General features: G+C 32.0%; 3 protein-coding genes across 5 annotated transcripts; 1 reads left to right on the plus strand and 2 right to left on the minus strand.

Annotated features, from left to right (window-relative positions):
• Positions 1–637: 637 nt before the first annotated feature.
• LOC120577731 (zinc finger protein SHOOT GRAVITROPISM 5) lies at positions 638–3,944 on the minus strand. 2 transcript variants are annotated; one of them, XM_039829579.1, is made up of 4 exons: positions 3,649–3,769; positions 3,481–3,531; positions 3,000–3,402; positions 638–1,739 (listed from the first exon to the last, which is right to left on the minus strand). In XM_039829579.1, exons 3-4 carry the CDS (start codon positions 3,293–3,295, stop codon positions 986–988), a joined length of 1,050 nt encoding a protein of 349 aa, XP_039685513.1. In that variant the 5' UTR covers positions 3,296–3,402; positions 3,481–3,531; positions 3,649–3,769; the 3' UTR covers positions 638–985. The 2 variants fall into 2 exon arrangements, with proteins under 2 accessions (XP_039685513.1, XP_039685512.1); XM_039829578.1 differs by having other exon boundaries at positions 3,481–3,944.
• Positions 3,945–19,598: 15,654 nt separating this feature from the next.
• Positions 19,599–21,548, plus strand: LOC120577634 (protein BASIC PENTACYSTEINE2). Of its 2 annotated transcripts, none has more exons than XM_039829358.1 (2): positions 19,599–19,756; positions 20,411–21,548. In XM_039829358.1, exon 2 carries the CDS (start codon positions 20,416–20,418, stop codon positions 21,256–21,258), a length of 843 nt encoding a protein of 280 aa, XP_039685292.1. In that variant the 5' UTR covers positions 19,599–19,756; positions 20,411–20,415; the 3' UTR covers positions 21,259–21,548. The 2 variants fall into 2 exon arrangements, with proteins under 2 accessions (XP_039685292.1, XP_039685293.1); XM_039829359.1 differs by lacking the exon at positions 19,599–19,756 and adding an exon at positions 19,814–20,074.
• A 1,542-nt stretch (positions 21,549–23,090) lies between these two features.
• On the minus strand, positions 23,091–24,794 carry LOC120577669 (putative clathrin assembly protein At1g25240). The gene has a single exon (XM_039829432.1). It carries the CDS (start codon positions 24,462–24,464, stop codon positions 23,259–23,261), a length of 1,206 nt encoding a protein of 401 aa, XP_039685366.1. The 5' UTR covers positions 24,465–24,794; the 3' UTR covers positions 23,091–23,258.
• Positions 24,795–26,533: the final 1,739 nt, after the last annotated feature.

The raw sequence follows: 26,533 nt of genomic DNA on the forward strand, positions 1-26,533 counted from the left end.
TAATCAAAAGGGGGGGTATATATATAGCCCCCTCTTCTGTTCTTATATTGTATAGAAAAATAAAATGGTCCCCAACCAAACCACTGCCATTATTCACACCCAGATGAATGTCACATGTGTCATTCATTTAATATATATTATAAAGGGTCCATATGCTCTAGCTAGCAAAAAGACATAACAAGAAATCATACTTTAGTCCAACAACATTAATAATATTGTCTCAATTTTTTCTGAAAACAACAACAAACGATTCTCTTTTCTTCCTCACCACATGCATGCATTGCCTCTAATGTATAAACCGTATAATCCAATAATCCATACCGGATATTTCCACATATATTCGTCCCCGCAAACAGATTTGTCGTTTTGTTGTAGATATCCTCCCACTTGTTTTCTTAGTCAAATCCTCAATTAGAATCTAAATTCCTATTCAAGTTAGAAGACACAGAATTATATAATTAATTTTGGAGAAACAATATAAAGAACCCTCCCAAGATTATTTTCAATTTGCAATTGCAATTGTAGCAATAATATAAAGAATTTTGAGGTCTCTCTATGACATTTTGTTCTCGAAACTTATCAATGACATTGCAACGTTTAAAATTTCGAAGACTCGAGATTAGCAATAATATTAGGCTTAAAGGTAAAGCTAACCTCGCATATTATTTTGATCTTTTTAATATAGTAACAAATGAACAATGAATATGTCAATAAACCAATGAAAAAAGTTACAAAACATTTAAAGCAAACCTTGTTCAATAGCTGTCAGAGACTGATCAAACCTCTAAAGTCCTAAACACTGCATCTCGACAACCATATTAATAAAGAATATGAACTTTTTCTTCTTCAAGTAATACAATTTCAGCTAGTCAAACAAAAGAAAAGAAAAAAAAAGAATAGGGAAAGAAAGAACCATATGACTTATTGTAAATTAACTTTTCCAGCAATGTATCATCTTTAATTTCTCTTGAGGCATATGTTTGTGTCATTCTGCTTCCCCTTCTGTGGTGGCTGAGGACATGTAACCCATAACAATGGATGTTTCTTCTGATGGAACACCAGAAGTTGAAGATTGAAATTGTTGCTTACAAGCTTGGCATGTTACTTCCATAACAGTGTTACTTATCTTCTTAATAGCTTGTTTTCTCAAAGCTTCAGCTTTTCCAAGTTCATCTTGTGCTTGTTTCCTTATCCTTTTTGCATTCTCAAACTCAACTTCAGCTATCTCAATTTGACGTTTAGCTTCTTTTCTAGCTTCTTCTGCATAAGCCTTTTCTGCCATTGCCAACTTTAGCTCCTCACTAGTAAACTCTTTTAACCTTGCTAGTTCCAATGTGGATACATCATTCCTTTGTTTCTCTGACTCATTATTTCCTATCGAAAGTTTCAAGTGTGTTTCGTAGCTTTGATCGTTTGAATTTGATTTTTCCACTTGAGGGTTTATAGAGGAAGGTAAGAGTTGAAGTTCTAAGTTATGGTGGTGATGAGAAGTGGAAGGCTTGTTATGTATATCTGAATTAGTTAATAAGGTAGGTGCTGATAATGGTTTATCAGGTGGTTTTGGAAGCACTGGTAATCCTTGTAATGGGGCAGATATACTAAAATTTGCCTCACTAGATGGACTTGTGCTTGAAGCAGTTCTAGAAGAACATGCAGGCTGCATTGTTGTTGCTTGGAACTCTGGTTGGTGTTTCCCTCGGATTGTGCATGCGTCTTGATGTTCTATAAAACTCTCCACCCTAATCAAAGGACAAATGTAATTTTAAGTCAATAACCATATATTATAGGTCTGTTTGGATTTATTTATGAGTTTACCTACTACAAACCTAAGAATTTGTGAACCAATTGAGAGAGGTTGTAAAAATAACTTATAACATGTCTATAAACTGTTTTTAGTGTGTTCATGAAGTTCATCATGATGATAGTTTTGAAAATAGTATAAGCATATATCTTGTGTGAAAATAATTTGACTTTTATTAAATTTTATTATAGAAAAAAAAATTATGCATAAGCATCTATGTTATATAATCACATAATTAAACAAACTGTTTATCCAATCAAGACCAATATATATTAAACTAGACTATATAACTAGATTGTGATATATATATATATATATGTTAATGGCTGTTGTAGCTATTTCATCTTAAAAAATAACATGGTCAAACAAAGATATGTTTATAAAAAAAATTAATTAATCAAAGATCTGGGTCATGACTCATAGGAAAAGTAATTAATTAATTAAATCAATTAAATAAGACAGAATGATCAAATAAGGTCTCCACTAGTACAAATTAAGTCTTCTCTCTTACATATGATTCATTTTAGTACCTTGTTTGGTTTATTGACAAAAAATGTAGATAGGTAATAATACAGTCCATAAACTTATAATATTAGCTAGCTAGTAGCTACTTAATGATACTGGCTCTTACAGGCAATTTGCAAAGCCTGCATAATGATGAGGGGGTGGTGGGTGGGCTGTATTCATAATCATATCATATCATATATTCAAAATTTCAAAACATAATGCTATAACTTTCAGCTTATGTATTTAAACTTTCCAAAATAGTACTATTTTATTATATGAAGAATAATATGATAACCTAAGAAGATGAGAATTTAATTGCAAAAACGGTATCTGAGATTTAAAAGAATTTTTGTTTCACTCTCAATATAAAATTTTAGGGTTTGACTTCCTAGGAAGCTAGCTGCAGAAGAATAATCAAATAATATAATATAGTATAATTGAAGTAGTAAAATACTAATATTAATTTGGTTTCCGTTAACAAACACAGTCAATTGTTTCAGCAGTGACCTGAATATGATGAATGATGAACCACACACACACTCACACACTCACACACACACACACACACCGAAAAAGAAAGAGAGAGAGAGAGAGAAAAAGAAAAAAGATACTACTACAATAAAGATGGAAAAACTTGGAATGAAGAACAATATGAGAAAGTGAAAGATGGAAAAGAAAGCAGAACACAAACCTGGAAAACACACGACCACAATCACACGAATGTCCTCTGGTACCACATGTTTTGATATGTGCTTTATAATCAGATTGAACAGCATAACCTTTGTTGCATTTGTCACAAACCCATTGTTTATGATTACTATGTTTTCTTCTAAAATGTTTCTTGATTCCAACAAGGTCACCTAGTGCATGACATGGATCATGATGCAAACAACTTGGTTCTGGACAAACAAATACTCTCTTTTTTAATCCTTGTGTTGTTTCTCTTTTCAACAATTTCCATGGTACTTTGTGTCTTCTTCTATGCATTTGAAGATTCTGGTCTCTTTGAAACCCTTGGTTACAGATCTCACAAACATATCTGTCTGATTCTAACAAAGTCTTTGGTGATAGAGACACAACTTCAGCATCTGGATCTAAACACACCCACAAAAAAAAGGTTGAAAAAAATAATAAGTTAAAAAGAAGTGATGTTTATTTGTAAGATATGTTACCTGGTGTGCCTGCTGGTCTTCTTTTTCTTTTGTTATTAGCACCCCCATTTTCTGATAATGCAAAAGCAGTAGTGGCATCAGAAGAGGAATTAACTGTGTTATCTAACATGGGTGGAGTGGTTTGAGAGAGCTATAATAAGCTAAGAAAAACCAATAAATTCAGAGAACCTGTTGCAGTAAGGTACAGTACAGCTGGTGGTGGTGAAGTTTGTAATAGTGAGTGGGATTTCAGCTTTATTCGTTGAAAGAAAGATGATAGGTGATAATGGCAAAAAAAAAAAAAAAAAAAAAAACAGAAGGAGGAAAGGAATGAAGAGAGAGAAAAAGGTAGTATTGCTTTATGAAATCAGCTTTTTTTAAGGCTTTTTCTTAACTAGCTATATAACTTTTTTCCTTTGCCACGAGCTTTTCTTTGCTTTGCTTTCTTGTTGTTTCATTGACCCCTCACCTTGAGCAGGTAAGGTTGAAACCAAGTCTTGATTGTTTATGAAAATCTGTCTCTTTCTCTATGGATTTGGATTAGATGTACTGTACAACTGCATGCATCATGGTCGTTCGATTAAAATCAGACGTAAAATGGATATTAACTTTTGAAGATTTATAAATCAAACTTTAAATATAAATTATCTTATTCAGATGACCAAAATGCATGTGACAAAAGTTGTGATTACACATTCTTTCAAAAAAATAAAATTGTACTTACACATGTTAAATATTGGAAAAAAAAATTCTTCCGTAATCTTATGTCCTATTTAATGAATTAGTTGCACGTCTAGTCTATCTTGTGTTTGATTTTGCACGGTTAATGATATAACTTGGCCGTTTTAAAAAGAAAAAAATTATTATTGATCTTCTTTCTTAGTTCTTAGTTGTTCCTTTAAATTTTAAAATGTTCGTGCTGTTATTATTATTATTATTATTATTTTTCTTCTCATTTTCCTCCAGATACACACTTATGTGTGAAGTGTTAGATTTCTTTTGAAAGTCGTTGAAATGTTTGTTACATGTTGATGTGTAAGCACAATAATTACGTGGAATGACCAACAAGACTCAATCAAAATATCTTTCTTTTTTTTAAACTCCAAGTTAGGGTTCATCTTTTTTTTTTTTTGCTAAAAACAAAGTTAGGGCTCATAATTATTTTTTGCTAAAAACAAAGTTAGGGTTCATCATCCTCAAGTACAAATTGTCCAATAATCAAAATTTGGTTTCACAGAATGAACGCCACACCAAACAGAATTTTAGACAGAAATTGACAATAAACAAGAAAAAAAGACATAAAACAAACAATATAACATATAGTAAGTCATCATTGATTAATGTTAATTTGCATGAGGGAGTGGTATGGTATATTTGCCGGCCAAGATATATGTGTCTATATATCCATCCTTCCATTAATGCTTGTACTAATCAAACACAGACTATCACATGGTAACTAGAGACAAAGTCTTGTTCAAAAAAACTAGTGACAATGTCTCAGCTGTTTGCTTAAAAGAGGGTAACATGACTACAGTTGTGTAAATAATGTGGATAAGGTACAACGAAAATTCACTCCCATACCAAACGGGTTGAGGAGGCCTCGAGAATATATATAGACTGTAAAGAGGTTTTTTGACCAGAAATTTTCTGTGGAAGTTCTACATATTGCATATATGATTAATAACAAGAATGGAAAACGAGGACGTACGTACAGGATGAATGCATCACATGCATAGCCATATCCATCAACTAGAAGGTGTAACTTAATTAATTAATCAAGTCAGTAATTCACATTTTCTTTTTTTAGAGAAAAAGTGCTTATAGCATAATCAAAGTTTCAATACAATTGGGTATACGAAAATAAATAGTGGGACTAGCGAGAAATGTGGCTTTCCTTGCGAGAGTGTGGGCCACCACATTAGCTTGTCGCCGAACAAACTCCACTCGAGAGTTGGTAAACTTGGACGAGAGCAAAGACCGGGAAGCCGTGATGATGTTGCCAAATTCAGTTATGTCTTCCCGACCCGAGTAAAGAGCATCTTTTGTGGTTTTGGAGTCGACTTCAAAATCAATATTATCTAAGTGCATATCACTCGCCCATTGAAGCGCATGGTAAAGGCCTAAAGTTTCACCTATGTCAACCGGATATACACCAATAAAGGTGACTGTTCTAGCCAAAACAAAGACTCCATCTTCATCACGGATGCAAATGCCTACGCCTGTTTTGTTGCGTTGACTGAAGAACGCCGCATCAACGTTGCATTTCATACGGCCATGCTCGGAAGGCTGCCACCGCGGCTGGACAGCAGCTGGAACAGCACTTGCCGCAGCTCGAGTAATTCACATTTATATATAGAAAATTTTCAAGAAAAATCTATTGTTATCCCTAAAAAAAAAATCTAGTGTTATAAAATTTTGGCCGTGAACTGAATATTGAATGACTAACATCTATTAACAAACACAAAAATTAATATTTACAATCATTGCCAATCAACAAAATCCATTACGATGAAACCGAAAATTAAACGACCGTTCTTGTCAAGTATAGGTACACTTTTTAATAACCAAATCAACTTTCACTAACATTTTTTTAGTCAAGTAGCTTGGCGGCTAAAGAAATTCACCTTAAATATAATATGAATAAGTGGACTGTCCGGGTTTAAACCACGACCCCTGAATATATTATGCATTATCCCTTATCAAGTGAGCTAAGCTCACGGAGACTCCATTAACCTCTAAAATCTCATTTCCTCATTTCTTCTTTCACATCTAAAATCTCTCTCAAATCGCCTAAATCCAAAATTTCCTCAAGTTCAAATCAAACCACAATCCAACAACAAGTTTTTATAATCAAACATCATTAACCTTTTTATGTTTATATGTTAGATTTTTCCTCTTAAATTAGAATTTTTTTAGTTTTAGGGTTTGTTTAAATTTTGATTTTTTTGGCAAGAAATGATTCAATGTTACATGTAAATGACTTATATTGCTTAATTGTTTAGATGTTTGCATGTTTATGTTGTAGTTATGAGTTGTAGGGTTTATGTATAATTTGCACTCCAAGTGTTTGATGAAATTTTTGAATGAGTTTTTCATTGATTGTTTAATTTTTTATGGTGTAGATTTGAAACAATGGTTGATTTGTTCGGTGTTTGCATACGCTTCAACAATGGAAATTTTTAGTTGTTCAAGGTTCGATACATTGATGTCACGTTAAAAGGTCTCAAGAATCGACTAATGGTGTGGGAAATGGTGAAGGTTGGAAGAGTATTTATAGGTGGGTGGATGCCTAGGTTGTATCTAACCATTAAGGTGAGTCAAAAAACGCGTAAAAAATAAGTTTTACCATCTGACCACTGTCCAAACTGTCGAAAAAAAACATGTTTTATGTGGTGCAGAAAGGAGCGTCAGGTAAGTAAATTCACTGGCCAAAGTAGCGTGAGTTAACTCGCGCTAAAAGTACTTAGCGTGACTTAAGTCACGTAGGGGTACTTTCGTCCATTCAGTTGGAAGGGAGTGTTTTTTTATTGGAGAAGAACATTTTTCTATATTTTTTCTCTTCGCGTTTGCCATTTTCAAATACTGAGATTGCTGGTGCGCAAAATACGTTCCATTTTTTTTAAGAGTGAATCATCAACTTCGTCCCTGAATTTGCAAGCATCAGCCAAAATCGTCCCCAAATTTTGCAAAATATCAATTTCGTCCCTGAATTTGTAAAATGTCAATCAATTTCGTCCTTCCAATTAACTGGGTTGTTGACGGAGCTAACGTGGCCGTTAACATCTCACATGGACTGCCATGTCAAACGCCACACATGCAGGGACTAATATGGCTGATTGTAACCAACATTTTCAAGGACTAATTTGGCTGATTTGCAGAAATGTAAGAATGTCATCTTTCCCAACGTTTCTCTTCCCCAATGGCTATTTCTTCCCCAAATGTATAAAATTGAAACCCTAATTTTACAATCTTTAATCCACACTTCAAAATTCTCAAAAATTCTTCCAATAATTAGTGGTAAGTTCTTCCCCAATTGAAATAACCTCAAACCCTAAAAATTTTATTCAATCCGAAATCAAAAAATTCCCTAATTTCCTTCAATCAAAACTATTGTAATTGAATCTGAAATGATGGGGGTGGGTGTATGGGCAAAAAATGTTTAGAAAATCGATATTCATGTTCAAGTCAAAGGAAAGTGAGAATTAAGTTGTTGTGAGTGTGAGGTTGATGAACAAAGTTGATACTTTAGGAATTGAGCTTAGGTTGATTGAGTTTTTGATAGTCATGGTTTGCTTGTTTGAGTTTGTGAAGATGCTTCTGAATTGTAGTAGACGTGTGTAATGTTATAATGAAAAGAGGTTGAAGATGAATCTTCATGTAACCTTTTTGTCAAAATATTTACATCAAATTAGTCCTTAAATTTTATGTTTATCCATCAAATCGATCCTTAGATTATGTTAAAAAAACATCAAATCAGTCTTTGAATTATATAACTAACTATCAATTTGGTCCTTGAAAGGCAAGCTTTGGAGAACAAAATACAAAATGCAGAAAACACAACTTGATCTTTGCAACATTTCCACCATTTGCAGCATCAACATTTACAACATTTCCACCATTACAAGCATCAACATTTTCTGCATTTCCACCATTACCAAATATAGTAACCAACCAGAACAAAAATCATCTTTCTATTTTTTAAACTGAAAACCTTAATAAGACTAATCTAAACAACAACAAAAAAAAAACTGAAAACTTGAAAACAAAATCATTAAAAATGAAAACGAAATCATTAAAACTAAAAACAAAATCATCAAAACAAAAAACGAAAAAAAAAATAAAATCGGCCAGGACAAAATAGGGGTAAAACTGGAAAAGCAGAAAAAATTGCATTTGAAAAGTGAAAACTTAATTTTTTGCGTTTCCATCAATTTAGTCCCTGTACACGTGGCTTCCTTTTTGACATGTGTACAGGACAACACAACATGCAGGGAGCCAACACAGCATCACTAACGGACCTTTTGGACAAAGGGACCATTTTGATGGACGTGAGAGAAATTCAGGGACAAAATTGATATTTCGTAGAAGAAAAAAAAAATTAAGGGTGAGATTGGGTTAGCATCAAATTGTTGGGGTATGAGGTAAAATTTTGGTTTGCTCGTGGCCTTATAGTTTCCTATTAGTGATGGTCCATAGCCTCATTCATAATCAATTTAAGGCTTCTTCTAGCCTCTTATACATCAATAACCTCTTTCTGTAGATTCTAATTAGACAGACCTTTGGTAGAATAATTAAGTTAGTCTATTACAGAAGATGTGGATAATTGACCACCTCTTAAGTCCATTGTAAGGACACATTTGCAATAGCCCCTTAATCTATCTCAGACTTCAACTAGTGATTTACCACCTTCTTTTTGGGTGAAGCCTAAGATTTGAGTAGTTAATGCTAAAATAGAAGTGTTTAATTATCCATAAAAGCTTGTTCTAATTGGTCCTAGAATATGTTATGATTGATCTCATTAGTCCCTCTTTTTTGGTAAATTATTTTTGTACCGTGAATTTTTTGTTGGATACCGACATATATACCGTAAAACAGATTTTATTTAAAATTTAAATTCATCTTTGAATAATTAGATATAAAAATAAAATAACAATGCGAGCAATATTGCTTTAATATTTTGTCAACAATTGCATTTCTTTGTTCTAATTCTTGTGTCATCTTTTTGGTAATTAATTAACTCCTTCACGTGTCTCTTCTTCCTTGTGCTATTATGCTATCATTGCAACTATACCGATCAATGCATCCCACCCACATAAGCCAACTCAGAGTCATGCCTAATGTTTCCTCGATGACACACTTAAACAGTTAAATATTCGATTTTACTCAGTTAAAAGACAAGCATATCCAATAAGACATGTATGCTGCTATAATAATAATGACTGAATTTGATTTGAATTGTTCATCATGCTATAGTTGAAATAAGTCATGATAGAATAGAACAATGTCCTTAGAATATTGTACAAATTTCCAAAAGGCAGACCAAGATTACTGTCACAAGGAGGTTCCATCACAAGGTACTGGGACCCAATATTTATATTTTAGCAAAGGAATCTAATCAAGATTATTCTCTTGCTTGCATTACTTGAAATTAGGGAATACTATATATATCAACTATTTTATTTACATAGCACTAGAGACGGTAAGAGAGTAGGACCCAGAAACTGTGTATAGAGTTATTAGTTGTGATATGGCACATTGGAGTAAGCTTCTCATTAATATTTCCATAATTCCATTCATTGAGTATTGCCCAATTTAGAATCATTCACTCATGCAGGGTCACATTTTTCAACCCATTCCGTTATTGCGTGCGTATTAGCTAGCAACATGGGATTGGATTGATTTACTTTGTGTTACAAATCCTAACTCCTAAAATGCTCGTAAAAAGTTAATGAGTGACGTTTATTTACCTATGTTTGGTTCCATATTTACATTAGTCAAAATTGATTTTAAATGTGTAAAATTGATTTTGAAATGTAGTATAATTGATTTTGCTCTAAAATTGAATATAACTTAGAAGTTAGAATTTGAGTTTAAATATAGTTTATCACAATGAAATTTACTTTCCATCTTATTTTTACGTAAATGTATTCAAACATAAATAATTTTATATTCAACTCACTTTTAAATAAAATATTTTACAATATTAAGTTATTCAAAATCAATTTTTTTACGGATGAATCAAACAGGCACTACACGTTTAGTTAGTTGGTTTTGAATTTTCATAAGCACGACTCAATCTATTTATCACTCTTACCATACCAATTTGATGTATATGGTTGCTTCATTAATTTAAAATCTATGTTTGCATATCTCCATGAGCTTAACTTAATCAATATGAACATTGAATTATATATGTCAATAACGGTTTGTGAGTATTGTCTAAAGACTCAGGGCCGTCCCTGAGAATTCGGAGGCTCGGCTCTGGAAATGAAAAAAGGCCAGTGATAAAATCAAAACATAATTTTTTTTAAAAGAGCAATGTTCTATTTATATTTTTTAAAAGATAAATACAAGGTGCCGTATATATGCGGTACACCCAGAGGTGAAAATGACTACCGTATACATGAGGAACCCCCACCTAACACCAAAATCAAGAGGAACTAATTCTAATAATCCTAAAAGAGGCCCATCCTTGTGAGGGAATGAAATAATCTTAGGGGGCCTAAGAGATATTAAGGGGGCCTAAAAAGAAACCACCATTATACTGGATATAAAAAAAAAATGAGGCCCAGCTCGTTTGAGCTGTTTGCACCCCCTCAGGGACGCCCCTGTCTAAAGTGAACTAACAACAACAAAAAGCTTGAACATTCTTAAGACCAAAGATAATGGATCCTCATATTATGCCCAAAAATGAAACAAAAAATGATCTGTAAGACTGCAATTGAATTTGAAAGAAAAAAAAATGTGGATTCTCATTCCCATATTGCCCGTGTTTGTTTGTGCTCATAAGAGCATGACTGCATGGTTGTTAGATTTTGGCTTAAATATGTATTTCATCCTTGCAATTAGGGGTCGTTTAAAAATTGGTCCCTGTAATCGCTAATCCTAGCAAATTACCCTTGCATTGTTTAATCATTTAAAATTTCGTCCCTCTCCCCACTTATTCACAGCCATGTCACTAATTTGATGACGTGGCAATCACTGCCATACATAGGGATGGCAATTGGACTCAGACCTAATGGGTACCCGCAAAAAATATCCACAATGGGTAGGGTAAAACCCCGCTATTATGGGTCTGGGCATGGGTACGGGTAATACCCACAAAATTAAATGGGTATGGGCACAGGTAAGGGTATTATACTGCCCAGACCCGCAACCCTACATATACATATTTATATAATATCATAAATTATTTATTTATTTTTTATGTATAATTTATTTATTTATTTATCTATTTCAGCCTAAACCTAAACTTAAACCAAACAACTGCTTAATACAATAACAACTCCATCATATCGTGTATAATTTTTTAGGGATATTTTGGATGTTTTCTATTTGACTAAATACCACGATTCAAATTATTTTATGAGTTAATTTTAAAAAATTGGGATCGTAGTTTTATTTCATTTGTGATGTTTTTTTTTTTCATAGTTAAAGTGCGGGTAATGGGTGCGGGTATGGACACTGAGGTACCCATAGGGTATGGGGAAGGGGACTAAAGTTGTTGCCCACGAGGGTACGGGCACGGGTACGGATATTTTTTATAAATGCGGGTATGGGGACGGGCACTGTAGTACCCTACCCATTGCCATCCCTATACATGAAATTTCAATTTTACCCCTGGATTTCCAATTCTTTCTTCAATATTTTGTCCTCTTCTTAAGGGTAAAATTGGAATTTCATGTTGGTAGTGATTGCCACGTCATCAAATTAGTGACGTGGCAGTGATTAAGTTGGTCAAATGACGAAATTTTAAATGATTAATTTGCAAGGCTATTTTGCAAGGATTAGCGAATACAGATACCAATTTTTAAACGACCCCTAATTGCAAGGATGAAATACATATTTAAACCTTAGATTTTTATTCTTAGTTTAGTTATACCCTCTTGGTTTTTGAACAAGTTGTGTTTATTGTAAATTATGTGTATGCAAGTTTAGGACTCATAATTGCTTCTATACTTTAGTAGAAAATGCAACAACTCAATTGTATCAAGATATTTGTACTTATTGCATTTTTTTATATTTAGAATGAATGGCATGTTTGAAACTGCGTTTAAGATGGAAAAAACACACCACTATTACACAGAAGTTTGGAAGAGTTAGGACTCATAATTGCTTCTATACTTTTGTTTTTTATAAGCTAATTCAAATAGTTTATAACTTAAAGCTTTAACTTGTCATTTTATACCTCAATTTTACTCTTGTAGTATTAATTGAAAAAAATTGATATTAATTAAATATATTTTTTTATATTATTTTATGTTTTCTTTTTAAAAAACAAAACGATATTCATTCATTTAAATTGATAGAGTTAATTAGATAAAATAACATGTTCAACATCACTAATAATGTAAAGAGCGAATCTACAAACAAACTTCTACAAATAACATGATAAATTTTAAGTCACCGAAATACTCATGTTTTCATATCTGCAACGTCGACGTCCAAATCATTGATTGAATATGAGACTGTCTGAAGTCGATCTTTCAATAGAAAACAAACGAATGAAGGACAAGACGACGAAATCACAAAAAACACAAAAGGAAAAACTTGATATATGTGAAAATCACTTATTTAGATTGAAAGAAAGGGGAAAAAGATGCATACAGGTGATTCTAGGTCAAAAAATGACTTAAGACCACCATCCTCGATGAATGAAGGACATAAAAAATTTAGAGAGAATGTGGAGTTTCACTCACTAAAAACTAAGGCCTTGATTTTAATTTTATAAAAATTATATCATTTGATGTTTATAAACTAATTCAACAGTTAATTTTATCCGACACAATAAATTTAATCAATTAACTTATATGCTATTAACTTTAAACCGGCTTACTAGCTATATGTATAAGTCTATGAAGCCCAGATACTCCAAAACGGAGACGTAACCGTATCGGATATCGATACTCCACGGATATTCGTGGAGATACATGTGGATATGCACCCACGAAGTATCGAAGTTAATTATCTAAATTTAAAAAAATTATTTTAACGGATACTTATACGATACATGCAGATACACCAAGATACTTATAAGATTATTCACATATACGTATCCTACAAAAAGATTAGGAGTAAAAAAGTGAGACAATGTTGTAAACATTCAATAGAGATGCATATGATTCAATTATAGACATGCATAACTAGAATTGTTTATGGATGAACCACTTAAAATTATACTTCTTGTGGATAAAAGGTAACGAGAGAGAGGTGATTCAGTTAATCAATATTAGATAAAATTTGTGTTGAGTTCTTTTAATTAATGTTTATTTTCTTCAAGTATTTTACATACTTATAAGTTTTAGTATAAATTTTTTGTTAACGTATCTTATCCGTATCGTATCCTAAATTTTGAAAAAATCGTGTATCCACGTACCTGTATCGATCGTACCAGCATATGTATCTGGTCTTCATAGGTACTCACTCCGTTTTTAAATATAAGCAAAATTTACTTTTTAGGTTCATTCATTTAATGATGTACGTGGTTCATAATATGGACTACATACATCATTAAATGAATGAACCTAAAAAGTTAATTTTGTCTATATTTAAAAACGGAGGGAGTATAAGTTAACTTATCAATTATTTGGTCAAACAGAGCCATAACCTTTTCCATATAAAATCAGTGAAAAACAAATTAGCCTAATTACTCAACAATAATGGTACTTCTTATGATCGAATCGTTGTATATTTATAAAAGCTATCGTAATTTGTTATTCGTTCATTGAATCAACGAGGTCCAAAGCTATCATATATGGAGTGGGTGACTTGCACTAATTTCTCTGTATGATGGGTTGTTTCTCAATTTCCAAACCATGATCATGAGGCTATGCATTATGGATTTTTTGTTTTGTCCAAAAAAGTTGAATTAACTGAAGAGGACACAACACAACCCTTCAAGGAAATACGTTTTCCAAACTGTTTCTTAATTAAGAGACCAAAATAGGGACTAAATTAGTTTTTTTAAACTGTTTCTTTTTAAATCCTATCGATTTCTCATGCATCCTACACGTTTTAAATTATATAATTTAAAAAGGATGAAACACCCTTCAAAACACGTTAAAACACATCAAATTTTTTTTTATTGTTCGAATATACTTCCTCCGTCTTAAAATATAAGCAAAAAAAACTCATATTCTTTGTCTTAAAATATAAGCAAAAAAGACCAACTTTTATGTCATTATTATGTTTTTTCAAACAAATCATCTTTTCCAATGTAAAATTAAATGCAAATTGCATTCAATTTGTTCACCTTTTTATTTTCTCCATGATTTTTAACCAATGAGAATTATTTTTACATCTTTCCATGAAACTTATTTCAAGGAGAACACAATAAATTATACCTCAAATCATTAAGTGTTAATTTTCTTAATAATTGTCAATTAGTGTTTTTTGTTTATAAATTAGAACGGAGGGAGTAGCACGTAAGACAATTAGAGGGTGGGATAATAAATTCTCTAGCCAGTATGGGTACAAGTCCAATAAAGCAATAAAGTATAACCCATTTTCTTTTAGAAATAGAAAATTTTACTCCATACTTCCCCCTATTTCACTCCTACCCCCGGAAAATATGAACTTCCATAAGTAACATTCATTTAACAAATTAAAAACAATTTTATTAAAACTACATACCCCAAAATTTACACGATCTTTTTAAAAATAAAGGATCTAGGCCCCGTTTGGATAAACAGCTTATATAGATGCTTATAGCATTAGGACTTATAACATTAGAGCTTACATCATAAGCTCTTATACTTGATAAGTTATTTATGTTTGGATATGTACACTAAAAAGTACTTATATATAAATTGAAGTGTTTGGATGTGACATTACATAAGTAATTATCGAAATTTTAAATATTTTTAATTTAATAAAAAAATCAAAGAATCGAACCACAATTATCAAGATTTTTTTTGATAAAATTAATCAAGATGTAAAAACAATATTATAATATATTAATTATAATTATATATAGTATAATCAATATTCGTCCTTAAAAAAAATATCAATACTCATATAAGACAAAATTAACATTAGATAAGTATATAGTTACGTAACAAAAAAATATTCATATAAGAAAAAATATTTATATTCAGTTTTATTTTGTTACGTAACAAAAAAATAATAAAAATCTTCCTTAAAAAAAAAATCTTAGTTACGTGTTTTAAATTAGTAAAATAAGTATATAGCAATTTTGTTATTTATGCACGGCCAAAGATAACTAACATTATAATTAAAATATATGTTTTGAAAAAGTGGATCTAGAGAGAATCGAAGGAGGTTTACATAAATTCATAAGCTCCTTGTTAAGCCGGAGGGTAAGCTGAAAATTTAAGCTTATTAAAATATGGCATAAGCAGCTTATGAAACTATTTTTATTTATTTACCCAAACACCTTTAAAAAGACTTATGGGAGTAGATAAGCCCACATAAGCCAATCCAAACAGGGCCCTAGTACGAGAAGCTTTGTTTTCAAAAAATAATGTTTAAATATTTAAAAGAAGTTGATTTTTAGCCTCTTGAATAATTGTTGAGTTTTATTTTGAACCTCTAATTAATAAAAATTTCATTTTAGTCCCTTAATTTTAGCTTTGTTTGTCAAATTGGTCACATTCTGTTAATTGTAATGCAAAATGTGTAAGGTGAACAACTATCGTAGTCGTCCACCGTTAACCTTATTAATTTATTTAATTTTAACATTTCGATTTTCTAAAAATGATGACCGTTGGATCATACAAATTTATTGTATCTTAATGTGAATCACCACCAATTATTACTTTTTTCCTTTCTTCTTCTTTTTCTTCCTCCTCTTCTTTTTGATCTTCATCATTTTCATACAAACCTTCATCTAAAACCTAAAACACAACAAAAAACAAGCCTTTTTTTTTTTTTTTTCATCTTCAAGAACCTAGGAATCAAAATTTTACTTATCTCTTTCTCAAAATAAAAAAAGAAGAGCAATTTACCAAATTCTTATAACGCCCAAAATTAATACACATAACAACCACATTCAACATGAGAAAATCCATCACTAGACCATTTTTCACAATCAGGGAACCATTTTAATTGTTCAATCAACAATATCAACAATCTTCATAAAAATACCTAAATTACATAAAGAAAAGATTTAAAAAGCAAGGTTTAATTGCACATTGGATCTCCTAAATAATTTTTGAGTTTTGTTTTCGTTCCCTAATTATTAAAAGTTCCATTTTGGTCCTTCAAATATGTTTTCATCAGTCAATTTGGTTTCACTTTGTTAATTTTAACGTAAAATGTCTAAGGTGGACCAACATTGTAGGTGGTCCACAGTAGAGTATTGGATCATGCAAAACCATTGAATCGAATAGTGAACCGCCAACACATGATTTCTCTTTCCTTTTCTTCATCTTCTTCCTTGTATTTCTTCTTCATCTTCATCACATTTATCCATCTTCATACACATTCAAACCTAGAAGGAGAAAAAAAAAATCAAACTCATTTTTCAATATTCACCTCTTCTTCTCCCAAAATCCATAAATCCCAATAAATCCAATTCTATATACAAAGCCGAAAGAGTGTGTGTGTGTGTGAGAGAGAGAGAGAGATGATAATTCTTCTGTTTTTTTTATTCTATTCTCTCTTTTGTTTAAAATAAAAAACTAGTTTGATGAAAGGAGTATGAATTCTTTTTTTTTTTTTGGACGTGTGTTTGTTGTTCTTGATGGAAGTGACGATGGTCTGAGTATATGGTCTTTAAGAAGGAAGAATCAACAAAGATGATGGTGGTGTAGGGATTTAGAGGTTTGATTAAAGAGTTTGGATGTTTAATTTATATTTTTTTTTTGTTTTTATGGGTTTATGGATTTTAATGTTTGAGCAATTGTTGCTAGACCACCGTAAGATAAAATAGACTTGTGTATGGTGGAGCACTTTTAAGGTTAGTTCACCTTAAACATTTGGAGCAAAAATTAACTGAATATGACTAAATTGATTGACATAGGTAAAGTTAAGGGACCAATATCGACGTTTTAAGAGTCATGGGACCAAAATGAATCTCATAAATTAATTAATGGACCAATGAAGCAATTAAGCCCAAAAGTATAACAAAATTGAATATGAAACTATAGGATTTATCCAAAAACAAAAAATTTGGTATAGATACTAAAAAAATGAACTTTTAGTGACGATTTTTGTCTACCATTTAAAGTCAATATAAGTGAAAGATTTTTTCACAAAACTACCAGATTTTTTCAAAGTGAAAGATCCGGTATAAATTGAAAATAAAAACAAAAGACCAAATATGAATATATTTTTTAATATTTTTTTATTATAAAAAACATGACTTTAGTCACCCAATTTTTCCAATTTCTTTTAATCGTCGTCTTCACATACATTATTCTAACTCAAGATTGTATTGATTCACGATAACCATAAGTACCATTACATGAAACAATGCTTCACCACTATTGAGAAGATCTCATTGTAGTTAATCCCCTAAACTTGATTGAAACATTTTTCTACAAGCCTTGCTTTGTACATTGAACCCTCAATTCTCAAACTACCTTACTTTTTCTTAAAGATCCACTTGCATCTAACCATCATTTGATTTTTACGCAGTCTTGCAAGTTTCTATTTTGTGTTATTCTCTAATGAATTTCTTCATTCACCACCTTCAACCACTTCTTGCTTTCATTCCTTTCAATTGCATCCCTAAAGGTCTTTGATTCTGAGTCTTGCAACCCTTCAACGACATTTAAAGCATAACAAACCAAGTCGACATAACTGCATCTTATAGCTGCAACAATGGCTATGATCTCCCTATCTTTAACCAACCGATAATAAGAATCTATTGTTGGTTGTATTCCACCTGGACTTGATGATGAAGTCTCATCCTCCTCATCTTCTATTGTTTAATCAATCGAAGGATCCACCTCAAAATGAGTTATTTTTGTCTATGTTTTAGAGTTTACAGTTTCCATGTCTCTGCACTTCATCCCTATGCAAGTCTCCTCTAAAGTAACGTCTTTGCTTATCACGACTCTTGATCTTCTCCTAGGTTTCATCTTCCAGAACTTGTGAGCACATTTCAAAACCCTAGTATTACGATTGTCTTGCTTGATATGCACATATGCCAAAGATATGCAAACCTTCAATGTTAATTAGTCCACCATATCCACTTTAAACCTTCATATGTGTCTTGAAGTTTATTCATGTTGACGAACATTTGTTGATCAAGTATGTTGCAGTAGTCATAACTTCACCTCATAAACTCTTAGGTAACCCAACTTCCTAAAGTGTCTTATTCATGCATTCATCTAAACACATTTTGTTGTAGTGTTCTTAGTACGTTTCTATGTCGCTTAATTTTCTTTAACCTTGAAAACTCATTAAACTACTTTGAATCAAACTCGAGACCATTGTCAATTCTTAAAGCTTTTAATTTAGTTTCCAATTGATGTTCAATGATGGTATGCCATTCTTTGAATTTTTCAAAGGTATCACCTTTATATTTTAAAATATGAACTCATACCCTCATAGAATAATCATCAATCATAGTAAAAAATATGAACCTTCCCCACTGATAGGTGTCTTAGACGAACCTAAATGATGTGAATGACCATACTCAAATGATGACCTACCAAAATGATGCATGCCATTTCTTAGAAAATCGTGGCTGGGTCTAACACAACCCCACAAAACCGTATTGTGAGGCGAGAATTGCCCCAACTTATAAACACCATATCACGAACAACACTATATGGCTTGATTCGTGGATATAAATAGTTATTCTCGTCACTGAGTGTGTAATGAGTGGTCACAATGTTTGTTTAACGTATCAATAATTCAAAATAATCAAACACATTTTGTTAGTCAAAGGGTCTTGGTAACCAATACCCTTAAAACAATGGTTAATGATTCTACAAATAGAATATTTGTCTTAAAAATATAAGATACAACTTTTTCATGAAAACTTGTTTGTTTTGGATACTTAACCAATTCCCTTGAAACTATTTCAAATAGTCTTTCAATATTGATATTACTAACACTTTTTTGATTGAGACTGATCTGACGATAAATAAATACTCTCTCCGATCCTTAATATAAGAAAAAGTTGACTTTTTAGGTTCATAGAATAATTAATGTATCTTATTGAAAATATAGATTAGATACATCACTTACACATTGAATAAAAAAAGTCAATTGTTTCTTATAATAAGAACCGAAGGGAGTATTTATATAGACTGATATTATAAATGAAATGATTACTGTATCCATTCGTTACACATTCAAACACAAAAAATCATATTTGTCCGATACAAATTTGTATGCGTGATTGCAGCACCTCATAAAAATATAGATATGTATTCCTTTGACTTAGCTATATTTTTTAATTTTAAATAAAACAATGAATTAAAATAAGGAGGCAAATATTTTATGCCCAAAAATATGTCTTAGCATCGTTTCTCTCTCCCATTCATACACATAACATAATTCTCTCTCCTCTCTCATATCTATCTTTCTCTTTCATTCAGATTTCAATTTCAATCTTCTCTCTCCAGAAGGGCAAAACCTAAAGACCGTTTGCACCCACCAAGTAAGTTTTCTCTCTCCTCTCTCCAATCTTTTTCTCTCTCTGTGTCTCTCTCTCTCTCCCTCCTTTAAAATTTGAATACATGGGTCCTTTTTTCTCCTTTTGAACCTCCTTATAAATATTTTTTGTTCTGTAAATTTGTCTCTATTCACCATCTCAACCTAGATCTATTCTCATTTTTTCAAACCCTAAATTCAAATTTCGGATCTACGTACCATGGACCAAATTCAAAATGTGGGAACTGTAACAACATTCAGATCTAGGGGTTTCAACTTTGTGGTGATTCAATTCATAAAGTTTCAACCTTTTTGCTTAAAAATGGTATTTTTAGATTCATTTCAGCTTGATCTATGAATTTGACTTTAATTATCATAACCCATTTTCGATTTTTATTTAATTTGTGCTTTGTTTTATGATTTTTATCATTTTTCAATCTGATTGTACGGTTTATGTGTTCAATTGATCTATGATTTAGTAAATTTACTTTGTTATATTGGTACTTTGGGTATTCTGTTATGTTTATTTATTTGCTTTTGTTCAAATTGATGAACTTTATTGCTTTTAGAGTAATTTGCTGACATTGAATTAAGAAAAAAAAAAAAGGTTTTTTTTTTTGTTAAATGAAATTTTATAGGATCGTTTGTTGTTGTTTTGTAGTTGTCATGGATGATGATGTGCTGAATATGCCCAATTGGGGTTACTATGAACCCTTCAAGGGGGGGAATCTCGGTCTGAACCTCATGCCTGCCATGAATGATCGTGAAACAAAACCATTTTTTCCTGGTCGTGATCCAGCTATGATAGGAAGTGCAAATGGGCCCTTGCCCTTTCAGCCACGAGGCTGTGCTGTTTCGGAGTCTGCTACTCCGTTTAACTATGTGAGGGATAACTGGATGACCCCGAGACATAGGTTTATCAATATGCAGCTGACAAATCCAAACTATGCTGTTATTCCAGAAGCATCACAAGCACTCTCCTTGCCGGTTATACCGCAGCCTGATGCATCAAGAAACGAGAATGTGGAGAATGCTGAAGAATTGAGTGTTAAGAAGGAAGGTGGCAAGTCGAAGAAAAGGAAGTCTAAGGGTGTTGTTACCACTCCAAAAGCCAAAAAGCCCAGGAAGCCGAAGGATGATAGCAGTGTTTCAGCTCAAGGTGTGAAACCACCAAAGAAGACTTTGGCACTTGAAATCAATGGAATTGAAATGGACATTTCTGGTCTACCAGTTCCAGTGTGTTCTTGCACTGGGAATCCTCAGCAGTGTTATCGCTGGGGCGTTGGAGGCTGGCAATCAGCTTGCTGTACCACAAATGTGTCAATTTATCCTTTGCCGATGAGCATAAAAAGGCGTGGCGCAAGGATAGCTGGGAGGAAAATGAGCCAAGGGGCTTTTAAGAAGGTCCTGGAAAAACTTGCTGCTGAAGGTTATAATTTTGCTAATTCTATTGATCTGAAGACTCATTGGGCTAGACATGGCACCAACAAGTTTGTCACTATCAGATAGAATAGATGCTGCCGGGTTCAAGAGTGAGTCTGTTTTACCTGTATACTCACCTGTGTGGTTTATCATACAGATGTTGAATTATAGACATCCATGAATTTTCTGTTGTGCTGCGTCTGCCTAAGTTTTGGATATTCTAGTTATTTTTTCTCTCCAGCTTATTTGACAATGGCGACAGTCTGTGTTTTATGGAGTTAAAACATTTATTTAGATGATTTATCAATAGATAGACTATTATCGGATAATACCCATTCACATTTATTTAAAAGCATTGACGCGATTGTTGTTTCAAATGTGTTTGACATTAATTGATGAATCATCTTTTCATCATTTAGTTGTCTTAATGGTTCGTCAATTATGCGCTAACTTTGTTTATTTGATTTAACCCTTTTTCTATAGTTGTGTATGGTTGATACAATGTTGTAAGTGGAAGCTAGTTGAAATCTGCTTCACTAGCTGTTTTATTGATTTTTTAGTTGGAGCTCTAGCAGAACATGGTTTAACCTCATAATTCCTTTGAGGTTATACAACGGGGATAAGTGTCTATCCTTGTAAATGGTTATACAATCTCATTCCATGTTATACCTAGGAGATCCAAACCAAGGATTCATAGGATTGGGACCTCAATGCCAACCATTGTATCCTTTGTACTCAAGATCTTGAATATCTCCTTGAGCTATCTAGTCACTTATTTTTTTGTTTCTTTATGATTTACTATCATTTTACTGTCTTTGTAATATCTATTTCTAGGCTGTGTCCGAGTTTAGAGCATTGTGGCGATAATTAACAGAAACTCTGCTTAAGCTACACTTTTTATACTGAAAAGCAGAACCCTTTAACAATTGAAGGGTAATCTCTTTCATTGTAAATTGTTTGATTACCACCATGAGTTGAAGAAACGGAGACTACATGTTTAGATCTTAGCGATAATTTATCCTATAACTACAATGCCATTTTCTCGCTGTTGTAATGTTTTCAATTAGTACTTGTGACGCAAAGGGTTGGCATCATCTGGCCTTCATAGTTTTTCTTACTATTTGTCATGAGTAAGGTGCCCTTCACACCAAAAGGAAGTATTGAAGTCGAAGAAATAAAATATATTTCAGTTTAGGTATCTAACACATGTTTGGACATTCCTAAAACTAGAGGTGTTCGTGCCTTATAAGTATGGTAATGAAATGGGTTACTTTAATTGATATTAGTAAATCCCAAACTTCTATTGAAAGCTCGACAACATAGTAAGAAAAGAGTTTCATATCAACAATTCAATTTCACCATTTTGTAAAAACTACTGAGTAAAAGAATGAAAAAAATTATATTATTGTTAAAAAGAAAAAAAAAAGTTTACTTCATTATTATTACATTTTACGTGAACAACAAAGAAAAGAAAGGAACAATTCACCAATATTTGAGAAATTTGATACTCCAGTTGATAAGGAACTAGGAACAATAAACTAGATGTATTGATGTTTGTTTGTTTCAATGCTGTCATAAAAAAGAATCTTATAAAGATCAATAGAAATGATATTTGTATAACCATTTTGCTACAACTTTGTAACAACTTTTTCTCTCATACTCATATGATGTTATTATCATCTCTCTTCATTTTTTTTCTTTCCATTATTTTTTACCAATCAAAAGAGAGAAAAATAAAGTTGTTGTCATTAAATGGATGTACAAATATCATTGCTCAAAGAGTAAGTATTACTTTTGTTTCAAAAAGAAAAAAGTAGGTGTTTGTTTTGGTATAGACATGCTATCAAACATTATTAATTGGTTCTAATTTCACAGAATTAAAATGGTATTAAATCTTTGACATTTTCAACTTCAAAAACGCTAACATCAATAGCAAGAAATTCTCTGTAATTTCAGTATCTAATATCATACAACATCAAGGGTAACAACATAATCTCACATAAAAATACATCTTCCTAACACAAATTTCAGATACAATACATTTTCCTAACACATAAGTTGAGTTGGAGGATAACAAGTTAATTCTTCTATAAACTAATTAGGTCAGGAAGAACTTGGTGATTAACTTGAACATGACAATAAGGTACCATGCTATATGATTCCTCAAAGGGGTTGGTTGTTATGAAAATGTTACCCTTTTCTCCATTGATGACACTATTTCCTTTAACATCATCAACCAATATGTCATCATAAAATACCTCCCATTGGTGAGTAATCACTGTTGTCAAACCATTTTTTGATTCCTTGAGCTGCAAGCAATCTCTTACAACAATGGACTTGTCTTGATTCTCATTTTCAACACCATCATTAGCACCCTCCAAGCTTTTCTTAGCTGAATAAGCACCACTAATTATCCTCTCAAGATCTTGAATATCTTCTTCAGAGATTCTTTCAATCTCAGGACATTGAGAAGCGTTAAGGACACCGATATCTCTACAAACCTCAATATAATAAGCCAATTTTTCCCCTTGAACAATTGCTTTTTTCAAAACCTTTAACCCAACACAAGCTTCCATTTTTCCACCAACATCGTATATTCTCAACAAAACCCCTGCAATCCTGTCACAAAACTTACTATAAACATCAAAAACCTCAACAATGATGCAATCCATTGCTTCCAGAATAAGAGCAACATTCATATTGTTGTTCATATGCCTTGGTTTGATTTGTAAAAGCATGTCAATCATTATTTGCAACTTTTGCAACTTCTCAAGCTCTTCCATCAACGTCTCTTCAACTTCCACATCCTTGTTATTGTTCTTCGCCAAATTCTTAAGCTCGGAGGAAACAAAAGCCGACTTTTGATCCAAATAAGCAAAATAAGAACGTACAAAAGCATTAACACCCCAAGCTTTTGAAGGATTCAAATGCGCATCATTGAAGTTTGATAAATCAAATGGTAACCTACCCATTTTTTGTACCGAAGGGATACCAATGCAGAAAATGCCATGAATGAGCATTAAACCTTTAATGGCCACAACCCAACTCTTAGTTTTTTGCATTCTCATAGATAGAGCCCAAACAATAGGTTTCAAATAAAGAGGAGATACTTTTAACCATTTGAAAACCCTCTGAACGTTCTTACAATCGATACGGTTTTCATCGTGGCTTGTTGCTTTGATTACAATGGTTTCAAGATCAGCATTGCGCCATGAACCCTTTCTTGAGAACTTTGCTACCCAAATGCTGTTCTTGTCTTTGATAACTCCTGTTGCTTTTTTCAAAACCCTCATATCAATTTCTTTCTTTTCTTTGTTTTTTTTTTTGTTCCTAACAACACTTTGATAAACAAAAGGGTTAGGAGGGTCAAGGTGATTAATTTCACCTTTCACCTACCCTTTTTCACCAATGATTCAATAACTTGAACCTTCTTATTTTTCTCCTTTGTTTTTTGTGATTTTGTTTTTCAGTTTTTGTATTTTTTTTTAGGGGTTCGGTTTTTCTATATTGTTGAATTGTTTTGGTTAGGGACAGTGTGTAATATGATTGAGATTGGAAAATAACAACACAACACAACAGAAAGTCTTAATTTCTTGTTCGATTCTTCCAATAATATTGTGTTGTATATTGCACGTTGTTATTGTTAGTTTTTGTGTGTGTGATGGTTATGTATTTTTGGCTTGTGTTCATGTGGTGGCATATATGTCAATGTCGTTATTATTATTTTAACCATATGTTGCCAAAAACACGCTTTATTTTAATATCCTTATAAGTGGATGAGTTGTCATGTGAACATGCTATGATCTGTTTGGAAATGGTATAAGTTTAGATTATCTAGAAGTGACTCTGCCTAACCTCAATAGAATATAATTTTTTGGATATGGAATCTATCTTTTCATTCACTCTCTCTAAATTTTAGAGAAGATCCAGAGAGAGAGAAAATAAGGAAAGAAGATCAAGAGAAAGAAGAGAGACATATATTTTGGAAGGACGAAAAAGGAGAGAATCTAAGTTTGATTTTTTACCCTATTTTTATGCAAGTTATGTTTGTTCTATGACTGTATGATCATCCAAATTATTTGAATCATGTCATTTCATTTTCTCTATATCTCTCTTATAATTATCTATCTTTCTTGATTATTTTACCATCCAAATTTCCACAACAGAGACTACTCTACATGCATTTGTTAGTTATTGCATTAATAGCGAGTTTGCTTTATTGAATGCATGATAATATGGTGATCAATATAAAGAGTAAATTGCACTTTAAACCCTAAGAGTGTGTTTGGATGGGGGAATTTTTTTGAGGGAATGTAATGTTTTGAGGGAATTCAACTATTTTGAGGTGAATTCAAACAATAGAATTCATCTTAGAGTAGTTGAATTCTCTCAAAACATTACATTCCCTCAAAACATTCCCCTAGTGTTTGGATGAGGAATTTTTTTGAGGGAATGTAATGTTTTTGAGGGAATTCAACTACTTTGAGAATTCACCTCAAAGTAGTTGAATTCCCTCAAAACATTGCATTCCCTCAAAATATTACTCCATCCAAACACAGTCTAAGAGAAATTTAAATTATACACATTTTCATATCCTTTAATCAACTTTTAACATAAATAAGTATTTGTATGATATCATTTATAGCGTTTATAGCGGTAGATATTTCATAATTATATCACGGTGTTTAAAAAGGGTCTCTAACCTAAAAAAACACACATTTTTAGTAAAACACCACATTCCGTCACGGCCTCACCCACCTCCTATCTTTTTGTGTGTGTGACAAAATGCACCATTTTACTAAAAATGGTAAAAATCTAACTCTAGATCACCTTTTATGAGGTCCACATTTGAAGACTCATTAAAAAACATTTTGTTTAAACATTTGCTTTTGCATAATTTAATGGATATTTTTTTTTACTACCAATTTATCATAACAGTTTAATTATTAAAAAATTTGATTTTCACCATATATAACTTAAAAGTCATGTATAGACGATAGTTTGTGATTAATGTATAAAATGTTTTTACACTTATAGTGCATCAACATTATTCTCTAACTAATATAGTTCATAATAAAATTTAGGGTTAAATAAATTTTTGGTTCATATAAATATATCAAATTTTATTTTTAATCACTCTTAAAAGTTTATTTCAGCAATGGTCATTCACATATTTTCTATCATAATTTTTTATCCTCGTTTTTTTTTTTTGTCAAATAGCCTAGTGGCTAGAACTCACACAATTTTAATTGTGGAAAAGTGGAGTGTCCGGAGTTCGAACACCGACTCCTGCATATAAAATGCAATATTCCTACCAACTGAGCTAAGCTCACGGGATTTTATCCTCGTTTTTAAGTAACAC

This window comes from Medicago truncatula, chromosome 8 (genome assembly GCF_003473485.1).
Source record: "Medicago truncatula cultivar Jemalong A17 chromosome 8, MtrunA17r5.0-ANR, whole genome shotgun sequence".
Taxonomy (NCBI): Eukaryota; Viridiplantae; Streptophyta; class Magnoliopsida; order Fabales; family Fabaceae; genus Medicago; species Medicago truncatula.

Coding starts and splice junctions, on each gene's coding strand:
- LOC120577731 (XM_039829578.1), bottom strand. CDS start 3,589: ATGTTAGATAACACAGTTAATTCCTCTTCTGATGCCACTACTGCTTTT. Junction 3,403..3,480: donor AAGACCAGCAGGCACACCAG/GTAACATATCTT, acceptor GGGTGTGTTTAG/ATCCAGATGCTGAAGTTGTG. Junction 1,740..2,999: donor TGTGGTCGTGTGTTTTCCAG/GTTTGTGTTCTG, acceptor TCCTTTGATTAG/GGTGGAGAGTTTTATAGAAC.
- LOC120577634 (XM_039829358.1), top strand. CDS start 20,416: ATGGATGATGATGTGCTGAATATGCCCAATTGGGGTTACTATGAACCC.
- LOC120577669 (XM_039829432.1), bottom strand. CDS start 24,464: ATGAGGGTTTTGAAAAAAGCAACAGGAGTTATCAAAGACAAGAACAGC.